Source organism: Mobula hypostoma, chromosome 5 (genome assembly GCF_963921235.1).
Source record: "Mobula hypostoma chromosome 5, sMobHyp1.1, whole genome shotgun sequence".
Lineage (NCBI taxonomy): Eukaryota > Metazoa > Chordata > Chondrichthyes > Myliobatiformes > Myliobatidae > Mobula > Mobula hypostoma.
This window is the reverse complement of record NC_086101.1, coordinates 90,980,055-90,994,097: the sequence shown is the minus strand read 5'-3', so window position 1 is coordinate 90,994,097 and position 14,043 is coordinate 90,980,055. Positions and strand designations below refer to the sequence as shown.

At 38.2% G+C, this 14,043-nt stretch overlaps 1 protein-coding gene across 3 annotated transcripts in view; it reads left to right on the top strand.

The window, feature by feature from the left end:
• The window catches only part of thsd7ba (thrombospondin, type I, domain containing 7Ba), a 1,092,806-nt gene that overhangs the window by 516,860 nt on the left and 561,903 nt on the right, over positions 1-14,043 (top strand). For all 3 annotated transcript variants that reach the window (XM_063047545.1, XM_063047546.1, XM_063047547.1), the window contains exon 7: positions 6,443-6,646. In XM_063047545.1, coding sequence (XP_062903615.1) covers positions 6,443-6,646 — 204 coding nt within the window. The remainder of the gene's footprint in view (positions 1-6,442; positions 6,647-14,043) is intronic.

Sequence of the window (14,043 nt, the reverse complement as noted above, 5' to 3'; positions counted from 1 at the left end):
TGCTTCAGCCTTTTGTCTTGCTTGAGCAGCCAATTTATTTTAGTCTGTCCAACATGCTTTTGGTACATGCCCTACTTTGTTGTATTTTCTACAAGTTTCACCTTTAAATCTGCATTGGTCTGGTGTGTGTGAGCCCCTGTCACAGTGGAAACACAATTTATTTGGCTAGGCCAGTTTCTGTTTAGAGATGCTGACTTTCATTCCTGACTGCAACTCAATTGCACCTCTGTCTGCTGGTTCCATGGAAACAATGATTTCAATTGCCCTTTTAAATGCAAGTTGTGCTTCAGTTAGAAGCTATTTTTGAATGCTTTCTTGTGAGATTCCACAAACTAAATGATCTCTCAGTGCACCATTAAGCCCATTACTGACCTGACAATGCTTAGACAATCTCTTCAATTCAGCCATATAAGCTGAAATGGACTCCCCTTCTTTTTGATTCAATTTATGAAACCTAAAGCATTCTGCAATCAGCAATGATTTTTGTTCTAAGTGTTCCTGGATTACTTTGACAATAACAGCAGAACACATTTCTGCTGATTTGGTTGGAGCAGTCAAGCCTCGTAGCAAACTGTATTTCTTTAAACCCAATGCACACAGCAAAATTGCTTTTTGTTTCTCATTGGCTATTTCATTTGCTTCAAAATACTGTTGGATTAGCTCAGGATACATGAGCCAGTTATTTGTTCTGTAATCAGACTCATCAATCTTTCTGATATACCCAGCCATTTCTGCTCTTTTTTATGATTATTATCACACCTACTCACTTCTTATGAACCTGTGAATTCTTCCATTTTCTGATTTTGTCTTTAAAACTCGATTGTATCTTCCCTTCTGAAGACACATGCTGTGCTGCTTTTTTAATTTGACCATCTCTGCACGTGCTGGGCTGTGATTTTTAATTGTTGTTCCTCACTGCATCTTTTTTAGTTTGAACATCTGACTGTGCTTCAGCAAGTTGATAGCTGTTTTGGTTTCTTTTTAAAAATAACCTCTTCACCAATGCTTTTTTGTAACTTCAGAACATTAAATCATTTCAAGGGAACACATTGGAATCTGGGAATGTGAGTCTAACTTCGTGTTTACTTTAAACGAGGTGCACATGTGTCACATGATAGCATGATGACGTGTGCATTTCATGTGTTTATACATATAGCCTGTAATGAATTATTTAAACAAACAGGAATGCTTAATCAAACAACATATCTACAAACAAGAGAAAATCTGCAGATGCTAGAAATCCAAGCAACATACACAAAATACTGGAGGAACTCAACAGGCCAGGCAGCATCTATGGAAAAAAGTACAGTCCCCATTTTGGGCTGGGACACTTCAAGATTACTCAAATATTGCTGAAATATTAAATACATAACAAAAGTTTTGAGAAGTGAGGGCACAGGAAGATCACATAATATTTAACAAGAATTAAGTCGAATTTCTAATGCTGAAGTTGAAGCAGGAACGTGAAAGAGAGATTTCTCCTTAGAGACAGGACATTATGATCAAAAGTCACAACTAAATGTTTCAGCAAGGCAATAGAAGAAGAAAATACTAAAGGGACTGGAGATTGCAATTGGTGCTTTTCAATTCAGTGCAAAATTTATCAGTTCACTTCTGGAGTTTAAAAGCAGATGCACTTGATAACAATAGGTATATTTGTGTCACTGCCATTGTTCTTGAATACACATATTGCTCTTAACCCATACGATGATATAATTTTCTGTTGTGCTAGTTGTTTCAGAAGAACAGTTGGTTTGTTTACTTACTCACTATGACATAGGAATAGGTGATTTCATCTTTGAACTTGTAACTGCTCCCAGCCGAACATTTCCATTGGTCCCATTTGCTTTTTCATCTCCTGGAACTTTATTCTTTCCCATCTGCCCATCAAACCTCCATAGATCTTCTAGTAATGCTCTTTTTCATATTTCTATCACGTTTATCTGTTTGTTATTGTATTGTTTTTTGTTGGTCTTAAATGTAGTGTTAATTATTTTTAAACTTGGAGTTTTGACCTCATTATTTTATGTTCTTTGTAAAATCCCCTTCCATTTACTATAGATACCCAGGCTGGGTATGGAGTTTTATTTATTTTTATGATCATAAATTATTGTTTCAATCCATTGATATGCTGTGAGAGAAAATGTTCTGCATTGATTTTTTTATTTAAATAATCATGATCATCAGGACAGATTCTGGCTGATATCTCCAAAACAAGATCTTGTTTACTATCCGATTATAATATACAAGGAAGGACTACTGAATAATGGAGAAGATGTTCCCTTGCAATACAAATATTTACATCAGGATGCTGTTTATTGACTATAACTCAGTGTTTAACATAATCATTCCTACAGTTCTGATTGAAAAGCACCAGAATCTGAGACTCTGTCCTACTTCCCTCTGTGATTGGATCTGCAACTTCCTAACTGCAAGACTATAATCTGTGTGGATCACAAACAATCAACACTGGTGCACCTCAGGGACGTGTGCTTAGCCCACTGCTCTGCTATCTCTACACCCATGACTGTGTGGCCAGGCATAGCTCGAATGGCATGAAGTGGAGGAGGATACTGGCAGGGATGATGGAAGACCAGAGGTGGCTGAAGTTGCTGGGAATAGTTCACAAGGTGCAGGCTAGATATGTGTCCCACAGAGGAAGAAGTTCTCAAATGGCAGGGGTAGGCAACTGTTGCTGACAAAGGAGGTTAAGGAATGCATAAAAGCCAAGGAAAGGTAGCAAAAGTGAGTAGGAAACTGGATGATTGGGAAACTTTTAAAATCTAACCAAAGGCAACTTAAAATGCTATAAGCAAGGAAAAGATGAACTATGAGGGCAGACTAGCCAATAATATAAAGCAGGATACGAAAAGATTTTTCAGTTATATAAAGAGTAAAAGGGAGGTGAGAGTTGATATTGAACCACTGGAAAATGATGCTGGTGAGGTACTAATGGGGAGCAAAGAACTGGCAGATGAAGTTAACGGGTACTTTGCATCTGTCTTCACTGTGGAAGACATTAGCAGTATGGCAGAGGTCCATGAGTGTCAGGGTGCAGGGGTGAGTGCCATTGCTATTACAAAGGAAAAAGTATGATGCAAACTCAAGTCTTAAAGCAGATAAGTCACCTGGGCCAGATAGACTACATCCCAGAGTCCTGAGAGAGATTGCTGAAGAGAAAACAAATGCATTGGTCATGATCTTTCAAGAATCACTTGTTTCTGGCATGGTCTCAGATGACTGGAAGATCACGAATGTCTCTCCATTCTTTAAGAAAGGAGGAAGGCAAAAGAAAGGAAATTATAGGGCAGTTAGCCTGAGCTCAGTGGTTGGTAAAGTGTTGTCCATTTTTAAGGATGAGATTTTGAGGTACTTGAAGACTAATGATAAAATAAGCCAAAGCTGGTATGGTTTCTGTAAAGAGAAATCTTGCCTGCCAAATCTGTCAAAGTTCTTGGAGGAAGTAACAAGCAGGGTGGACAAAGCGGAGGCAGTGGATGTCATTTACTTGGATTTTCGGAAGGTATTTGATAAGGTGCCACACATGAAGCTGCTTAACAAGATAAAATCCTATCGCATTACAGCAAAGATACTGGCAAGGATAGTGTAATGGCTGACAGGCAGGAGACATCGATTGGGAATAAAGGGAGTGTTTTCTTGTTAGCTGCCAGTGACTAGTGGAGTTCCTCAGGGCTTAATATAGGAACTGCTGCTTTTCACATTGTTTGCCAATGATTTAGATAATGGAATTGATGACTTTGTGGCAACGTTTGCAGATGATACGAAGTAAGTGGAGGAGTAGGTAATGCTGAGGAAGCAATACAATTGCAGCAGGACTTAGACAAATTGGAAGAATGGTCAAAAAATTGGCAGATGGAATACAGTGTTGGGAAAGGTATGATAATGCATTTTGGTAAAAGAAACAATAGTGCGGTCTTCCATCTAAATGCACAGAAGGTTCAAACATCAGTGATGCTGATATACCATGGAGACTATTCCTATAGGTTGAGTCTGTGTTATGTCACTAAAGACACTCACAAATTGTTACAGATGTACCATGGAGACCATTGTAATTGGCTGCATCACCATCGGGTATGGGGGTGGGGGGAGCATGGGGAGCAGGTGCTACAGCACTGGATCAAAAGAAGCTGCAGAAAGTTGTGTCTCATTCAGCTCCATCATAGGCACTAGCCTCTGTAGCATCCAGGACATCTTCAAGGAGTGATGTCCCAAGAATGTGGCATCAATCATTAAGGACCCCTGTCATGTATGCTATGCCTTGTTCTCATTGCTACCCGGAAGGAGATACAGAAGCTTGAAGGCACACACTCAATAATTCAGGAAGTTTCTTCCCCTCTGCCATATGATTTCTGAATGGACACTGAATCCATGAACACTGGATTCAGTACTCACTACATTTTTATTTCAATTTTTGCACCAGTTATTTAATTTAACTATATATATTTACCGTCATTTGCATTTTTTCTATTATCATGTATTGCATGCTGCAAAAACAACAAATTTCACAACATATGCCAGTAATATTAAACCTGATCCTGACTGCTCTTTTGAATGGTGAATATCAAAGTTAGTTTAGGAAGTTCTGTTTTAGAATTTGATGCCGTCAAATGAACTATTTCACTGGCATAAAGAAAATACATTTATTCTGGAAGCTTAAGTGATTTGCACTTCTTAAGAGATACCAAGGACAGTAACCATGCACAAGTTGTTTGTGAAAATTTATAACTTTAGTGTTCTGTATTGTTCAGATGGCAAATCATAGGCGTGAAGTGGCATAATCTTAGTCCAATATATGTTCATGTATCAGAATATTTAAAAATAATTTAATGCTCATGAAATCTGAGTTTAAACATTTTTTGCATGCAAACTCATTGACACAATTTATTTATTTATTTAACAATTGCTTGAATTGATCCTGACTCCTGCATGTTTGTATGCATTTATACTCAAAGACTTAAATAATAATAGACCAAATATATTCAAAAGCATTCCAGTATACTGTATGGGAGGTAAGAGTTAAATGTTTAAAACATGAATTGCACATGTAAATTCAGTATGGAGATTGTTGTTTTATCATTCATGGGCTATTTAATGCCATTTGCCATGACTAATGGTCCTTCAAGCAGTAAATAAACTTAGATGATTTATCAGTATGCTAATAGAAGGAAATTTTATACAATTTCTCATAAAACCTGAACCGCTGCCAGCAAATAAAGAATGGAACCTGCAAGGTTTGGGTAGAACTACCAGTTTACTAAGCCTTTGGGAATTATTTGCTTTGATAGAAAAACAGTTCAGGTACTTGGATGTTGCCTACAGTGAGCTTTGGCAATTTTAAATTATAATTCTTCATGTTGAAATTAAAGTAAACAGCAAAGTACCATACCAACATGCAATTGAAAGTTCTCTAAGTGAAAAGGAAAACGATCTCAAATATGCTTGACATTAGAAATGAAGTGGATGTTGTAGAATTAAAAGCAATTTTCCTTTGAAAATTAAAAAAAAATTGCTTATTAAACCATAGGAGTAACATATGTCTTTGTGTCAGAATCCAAGATGACAAATGGACTTTGATAGTGCAAACCTGATCTAGGTTGAATGTTAAAAAGTAGTCAATGACCCAGACTTTCCAAAGATTTTCTGTCTAAATATCTTGAAATATATTCACCAGAGTTTTGACAACATGAAGTCCAATGGTGGTACGCTGTTCCTGCAGTAAGAAATGTGTAATGTTAGATTTATTGTAGAAACAGCAATTGCATTAATTTTGCTAGACAAGCACAATGGCAAGGGACATACTGTAGGCAATTAATTGGTCACTTGCATTTTAAAAAAATTATTCAGTTTTTGTCCAGCAGTTTTTTCCCATATATTTAATTTTTTAAAAAATGTTTAATTTTAAATAGAACAACACACAGAAGTTGCTGGAGGAACTAAGCATGTCAGGCACCACCTATGGAAGTCAGGGATGTTAACCTTGAGCTGAACCCCTGAAACTGGAGGACTGGTAGGCCACTCTTAGTCCAGCCTCTGCCCTTTGACCTGTTCGGCATGGGTGACCTTACCAAGAGCCAAAGCATAAGGCCCTAATACCAGACAACATTTCTCTCCAGGTCATTGAGGCATCCAAGCCTCCAAACCCAAACCACGACAATCATAATACTATAGATATCTTCAGAATTTTTTGATACTCTTAGTTATTGGATTGTAATACATTTAACTCAGGGGTTCCTTAACTGGGATCCATGGACCCCTTTTGTAATGGTATTGGCCCATGGCATAAGAAAGGTTGGGAATCCCTGATTAACTGGTCAAATGCACTGCTAGACGAATTAATGAAATTTGTTTCTTTTGATTGTTCTAAATACTATGTACTCTGTCTTCACTTACGCCACTAAATTATAACCAATTCAATTTGTAGGTTTCAAGATAAGAAGGCGGCATGTCATTGGAGAGCCCACTGCCAGTGCTGGAAGATGTCCACATCTTATGGAAGCCATTCATTGTGAAGATCCGGTTTGCTATCATTGGGATCTTCTTGAAGAGAGTCTCTGTGTAGCAGACAATAATCAAACATGTGGGAAAGGTTTTTTCAACCAAAGGATTTTGTGCAAGAATATTCAAGGTTAGTTGCATCCAGATTGAAAATGTTCAGAGGTAAGCAACCATGGTGGTATGCATTCATTTCATTTAACTTGTAACATTCCCTTAGTTGTTAACTTTTGAATCTCAGTGTGTTTTGTTTTCAAACTTTACATGTACTTTGGTTTTAACGATTTTCTTTTGTTCCTGTTTTGTTGCTAACATTTCCTTTCAGTATCGAATGTGTTAGTCAATTTCTCCATTTGTGCTTCAGTGACTAATGCATTCTCTCGATAATCTGCAGACACAAAGGCCTGGATGCTCCTAATTCTCATGCTCTGATTAAAATACCAGTAAACAAAACAACATATTGTCACTTTGTGCACTCACATACCTTGAATTTCCTTTTGTGTTGATAAAATAAAATCTGCATCAGAACCTGATCCAAAGCAAATTTGTCAGTAGTTACTATGTCCTAAGTAGTCCAGGAAAGCATTGACCATATAGTAGGTTATAATTCACTTTTAGAATCACTCAGTGGTTAGAGATGATCAATAGCAATTTCTTGTTTATAGATCAGTAAAATCTTCTATACTTTTGGTACTCCTATGTGGTTCCAAGTAACCTGAACAAGTTTATTAGTTAAACATTTTCGTTATACTCTCAAAGAGTCTGGATGTTTTGGAGAGACATTATTGAAGGATCTTTTCATGAAATTCAAATGGACAACACATTAAGCTATGTAGTTTGACCCGAAAGAAATCTGGCAAAAAGACTAAAACTGATCACTATATATTTTTGTATTTTTGTTAAAGTTTAAACAAAGGGGTTAGAAGTTTCACTCAAAAAAGGAGAAGTTGAATAATGTCAAGGGACATACAGTAATGCAGTCTGAATGCACACAGTATATGGAATGAGGTGGATGATGTAGCACAGTTAGAGATTGGCATGTATGATATTGTGGCCATCACTGAGTCGTGGCTGAAAGAAGATCATAGTGGAGAATTTAATGTCCAAGGATACACAGTGCATCAAAAGGACAGGCAGGTACAGAGGGGGTGGGGTGGCTTCACTGATAAAAAATGAAATTAAATAATTAGAAAGAGGTGACATAGAATTAGAAGCTGTAGAATCTTTGTGGGTAGAGTTAAGAAACTGCATGGATAAAAAGTACCCTGATGGGAATTATGTACTAGAGTTACACACCAGAGGTCCATGAGCCAGTCCTCATTGGAAGATCAGAGGTGGAGAGGGTAAGCAATTTTAAATTCCTCGGTGTTATTATTCCAGAGGACCTGTAAGTGCAATTACAAGGAAAGCACAGCAGTACCTCTACTACCTTAGTGGTTTGCTGAGGTTCAGCATGTCAACTAAAACTTTGACAAGCTTTTATAGATATGCAGTAGAGAGTATATTGACTGGCTGCATCACAGTCGGGTATGGAAACATCAAAGCCCTCCCAACCATTGAGCACGTCCATAGGAAATGCTCTTGCAGGAAAGCAGCATCCATCATCAGGGTCCCCAACCACCAAGACATGCTCTCCTCTTGCTGCTGCCATTAAGAAGTAGGTACAATAGCCTTAGGCCTCACCCCATCAGATATAAGAACAGTTATTACCCCTCAACCATCAGGCTTTTGAGAGAAGGAGATAATTTCACTCAACTTACTTGCCCCATTATTGAAATGTTTCTACAACCAATGGACACACTCTCAAGGATTCTTCTTCTCATGTTCACGAACCTTATTACTTATTTATTTATATTATTGTTTCTTCCTTTTCCATTTTCACAGTTTGTTGTCTTCTGCACTCTAGTTGAAAGCCCTAGCTTGCCTGTAATTCACTGATTCTATTATAGTTACTACTCGATAGATTTGTTGAGTATGTCCACAAGTAAATGATTCTCAGTTTTGTAAATGGTGATATATATGTACTTGGATCATAAAATCTATTTGAACTTTGAATATATTTTGAATGTACAGTGAAACCTCATTATAACGCGATCGTTTGGGTCCACAAAATGTCATGGCGAAAAAAGCGGGGTCGCACTAAATCAGGATCATTGTTACTGTAGAAATTAAAACTTGAGCGTTGAGAATAGGATCCGAAATTGGAAGGCCTTCTGAGCGAGCTTGAATGAACCACTCTTACAGGGAGTCATCGAGGCTGACATCTTTGGTTGTCTTCAGGTGTTTGGTTTTTAATCCTGCTTCTTCTTCAACTTTGCAAAGCGACACGCGTAACTTTTCTTCATCAAATTTCCAGCCACGAAGTGTTGATTCCGGTATCCCGAGGTCTCGTGCAACTTGAGTTTGACTTCTAGTCTTTATCACTGGAGAAGTATTGAAGGCTGGAGGAGAGGGAGTATGGACTGACATGGATATGGAGTCCAATAACTCATTGTGTTATATCTGAATTCGCGTTAAATTGGGGCACGTAAAATCGGGGTTTCACTGCACAAGCCGGGATGTGTACTTCAAATTACAATGGGAGATATAAACACATATAAAAAGGATGATGTTGCAATAATCATGGGGGATTTCAATATGCAACTAGTTTGGGTAAATCAGGTTGGAGTTGGGTCCCAAGAGAGGGAATTTGTTGAATGTCTATTTGATGGCTTTCTAGAGCAGCCTATGGGGAAAGGTATTTCTGAATTGGGTGTTGTGTAATGAACCAAATTTGATTCAGGAGCTTTAGGTAAAGGAACTCTTAGGATACAGTGATCATAATATAATAGAATTTGCCTTGTATTTTTAGAGGAGAGATGAAGTCAGACGACTCAGTATTAAAGGGGAGTAAATATCACTTGTATCACATATGAATTTGGATAAACTAGAAAGTAATATTTATTGAATGTAATGTGTTTAATTGCATTATGCTGCAGATGCTTTTCAACTTGTTGATGACTTTTATTAGTACACTGAGTTTGAGGCTTCTCGCTTAAGTGTTCAACAATAATCAGCCAGCATTGATAGAGTCCAATTGCCCTGATATTGTTTCACCTTGACTACAATATCCTGGTGAAACCTTTCACCATGCTTGTCACTGACAGTGCCAAAATTTGCAGGAAGAGGTCTAAATGGGAATGCAGAAAATTAATCTTTGGTGACATGTTGCACTTCATAGTTTTATATGCTTGAGGTATCGTCTTAACTGGCTGCACATAATGCTCTGTAGTTGCCAAGAAAATTTTCAACAACATCCTTAAAGGCCATCCGTGTGATTTTCTCCGATCCCACTAGAAGTTTTTCAAATTGCCTGTCATTTATAACCTGTTTGGTTTGTGGCCAAGAAAAATGTCTTCCTTAAACTTGACATCAGTTATTCAGGGAAACATCTGTCTCAAATATTGGAATCCTTCATGGAAATTATATTGACAGCATATTCCATCCTTGCAGTCTTGAACCCAGTAATTCTGCTTTTGCCTTTAACAAATCCAAATCTCTGACCAGGTCATTTAACTCAGATTGAGTTATCAGATGAGGCTCACTCAACATAATGAGTTCAAAATCTGTATCACTTTCAGCCTCATTTTCCATTCCTGGCATGTGCATCATGACATTTTTGTCTGCCTCCTCTAAGCTCCATGACTCTGGTGGCTTTGGTACTGGAGGACTATCATCATGTGGCACAGGTCTCATGGCTGAAGGGAGATTGGGGTATTCAATGGATTTCTTGTTTTTTTTAGCAGAGAAACCAGACACTCAGGTCAAACAGAAGTAGCAGTCTGTCTCATGGTCCTTCTGCTCACAATATCATCAGGACTGTGAGTAACATTGGCTTCTGAGTATCTCGGAGCCAAGCTCTATGTTTAACAGCGCATGTTGCATAACAAATGTGAGGAGTCAAGGCTTTGTCTTGGTCACCGATTTTACACCCAAAGTAGAGCTCATAGACTTTCTTAATAAAAAGGAGCCGTGCTCTGTCTTTGAGATTTAAGCGTACAATTGCCAGAAGTATATCAGATAGTATTGTGGCTGTTGCAACATTGACAAGACATTTCAGAAATACTCCTCAAAAAACAGTTACTTTATGAACACACACAATATGCTATGTGTGTAGAGCATGTGCCTGAAGGTGACAGCAAAGTGATATACATGCAAACACAATGCATAGAATGCTGTGTGTCCGCGTGATGCTTTTATAGCCTTTCTAAAACTTGTCCTGCCATGCAGCATCCACCCTACATAAGCCTGACCAGGCATGTCTGGACAAGATAGAAAACTTTTCAACTTTGATTGTGGGCAACATTTTAACTGACTTGAATTATGAATTGAAGTAACAAATACAGGTGATTTCAAGAACATGGTGTGTGACAGCGATATTTCATGGCGATTTTCATGAAATGTTAAAAATCCATCAAATACCCACAGAAGTATTCAGGATGAAAAATCTTAGGTGTCCAGTGTAATAGGCCAGTTTGCCTGACTTCAGCTGTTGGGAAGATGTTGAAGATTATTAAGGATAAGGTTTTGGTGTAGTTGGAAGCATATGATGAAGTGGGCTAAAGTCAGCCCCTTTCCCTAAAGGAAAATCTTACCTGACAAATCTGTTGGAATTCTTTGAGTAAGTAATCAGATGAATAAACAAAGAAGAGTCAGTGGATGTTGTGAATTTGGATATTCAGAAAGCAAACAACCGACAAACAACCGATGTGCAAAAGATAGCAAATTGTGCAAATACGAAGAGAAAAGAAGAAAAATAATAATTTTAAAAAAAATAAATAACAAGAACATGAGTTGTAGAGTCCTTTAATATGAGTCCGTAGATTGTGGAATCAGTTTAGTGTTGGGATGAGTAAAGCTACCCTCTGTGGTTCAACAGCCTGTTAGATTAAAGGGTAATAACTGTCCCTGAACCTGGCTGCATTGGTCTTGAGGCTCCTGTACATCTTTCCTTCTAGCAGCAGCATGAAGAGAGCATGGCCTGGATGTTGGGCATTCTTGATGATGGATGCTGATTTCCTGCAACAATGCTCCCTGTGGATGAGCTCAATGCTGGGGAATGCTTTATCCATGATGGACAGGGCCATGTCCACTTTTTTTGTTGGTTCTTCCATTCAAACGCATTAGTGTTTCCATCCCAGGCTGTCATACAGCTAGTCAATATAGTCTGCACTGCACATCTATAGAAGTTTGTCAAAGTTTTAGATGTCATGCCAAATCTCTGTAAACTCTTAAGGAAGCAGAGGTATGGCAGTGCTTTCTTCATAATTGCATTTACAATCTGGGCCCAGGACGGGTCCTCCAAAAAAAAAACACAGTGGAATTTAAAGTTGCTGACCTTCTCCTCCTCTGATCATCTGATGGACCTCTGATTTCCTCCTCCACTAATCAATTATCAGCTCTTTGGTTTTACAGATTATGTCACCATTCTGCCAGATTCTCAGTCCCACAACAATAATGTCATCAGCAGACTGAAATATAGCAAATGGAGTTGTACTTAAAATCACAGTCATAAGTATAAAGTTGGTAGAGCAGAGGGCTAAGCACACAGCCTTGTGCAACTGTGCTGAAGGAGATTAAGGAGGAGATGTTGTTGCTAATCTGATCTGACTGGGGTTTGCAAGTGAGGAAATCAAGGATCTAGTTGTGAAGTAGGCATTGAGGCATAGTTCTCAATTTTATTTATCCTAATTGTTGGCTATCCTTGTTCATGAACACAGTGGCTGTTTACACCCTTTATTTCAAGTTTTCTGTTTTAGCTTTCAATCAATTTCTCAGGCCACTCAATATACCTGTAAGGTATACTTGAAACTGAATTGGAGTGTATTAAACATGCTTAAAAGCAGGAAGTGACTTTTCCCATATGACACAAGGTCATGCAGTGACATTAATGTATCCTTCTTTCCCCTTTCTTAATAACTATTTTATTTTTCTCACCGTCCTCTTCCCTGTCTATGCGTTTGTGTTGAAGAATTAGTAAAAAATGATAGCAATCGGAGCAGTATATAAATGTTCATATTTTAATGGATGGGCTAGTGATTGAATGCTGTCCAGTAACTGCACAATGCAGAGATGTGGGAGCATGAGAAGATTGGTATTATGTATTGTGTCAACTGAAACTCTACCAAATGTTTGGAGGCTACCAGATTTGGTACTTAGGTTCTAATGGAATATTTCTAATAACACATCCCAGTCTCAGCTAATTGTCTCCGTTGCAAGCTTCCAGGGATCCATGTTTGGTGTTTGCACACCAGTGTGGAACATACAGCTCATCTTTGCACTAAATGGAAAATTATTTTAAAATTATACCACTGACTTGAAAGAAGGTTTGGCAACTGGTTTTATGATGTTTGCACTGTTTTTGTTCAGGTGAAACCTTATGCAATTTGCATTATATTGATTTATCTGCTACAAGAACTATGATAGAGTTTTACAAAGTAGGTTTGCATGAAGTCATTGTGGCCATGAAAGTGAGTTCAGACATACCCATAGTTCCTTGGTGAACAGGAACATGAAGATATTGTTCCCTTAGAAGAATTCAAAACTGACTCCCATTCTTTTTCTTCCATCTATTAATGTTATGATTTGGCCACATGAAAAAACAAAATATACCATAAAATAAATATATTGCAGGTGAAATCATCGCACATTTCATGCAAATGCAATTTGATGATGATGATGATGATGATGACGGCGACTCAGGCCTGAGAGGCCTGCATTGGGCATTTTCATACCTTACAAAGCGCAGATCGGAAGGCTGTGTGGGGCGCCTCTCCTCGCACAGACATGATTAAATGTAATTTAATCATTCAATATTTCCTTAGTGCCTGACTTCCTTCCATGTGGTTCTGTTTGTCCTAGTGTTCCTTAATATTCAACACATTTTCGTCCTCCATAACAGCCTCATTCTGTAGGAGAGATAGATATTTGTCAGTTGACAGTCTTCCAATCTGAGTAGGCTAACGTGGTTGAATAACTGAAGGCACATTGCTTCAGGAATGGAAGTGCATGAAGACATAGTGCAGCATTTGAATGTGATGTATGAATCCTTACTGATAGGGATCATTGTTGAATGAATCATGACAGTCTGATGACAAAGGAGTTTGACTGATGCAGTTTTGGAATATGCCTTTTGAAACTGCATTCACTTACCATGACTATGTGCATTATTCTTTGCACAGTAGATTCTCATGACTTGTCCGCTGGGGCAGACTTCCATACCCATTTGTTCCTTATATCTTTATATTATGTACCTGCCTGTCCCAGGCCTCCTGTGATTAAAGGGTATTTACTCCTATTACTTCCTGCTCCCACAATGATACCAGAAATCTTGTTGTCCCCCTTGCGTTATTCTTCAGTTTCCTGTGTCAGATCCACCTTCTGCATGATGACCAAGACCTGCTAATGCCAGAATAAGCTTACTATTGAAGGGGCACTAAAGCGTTACAGTTTGGGGCTGTTTGTGTGTGAGTGTCAGTAAAGAGCCTGTTT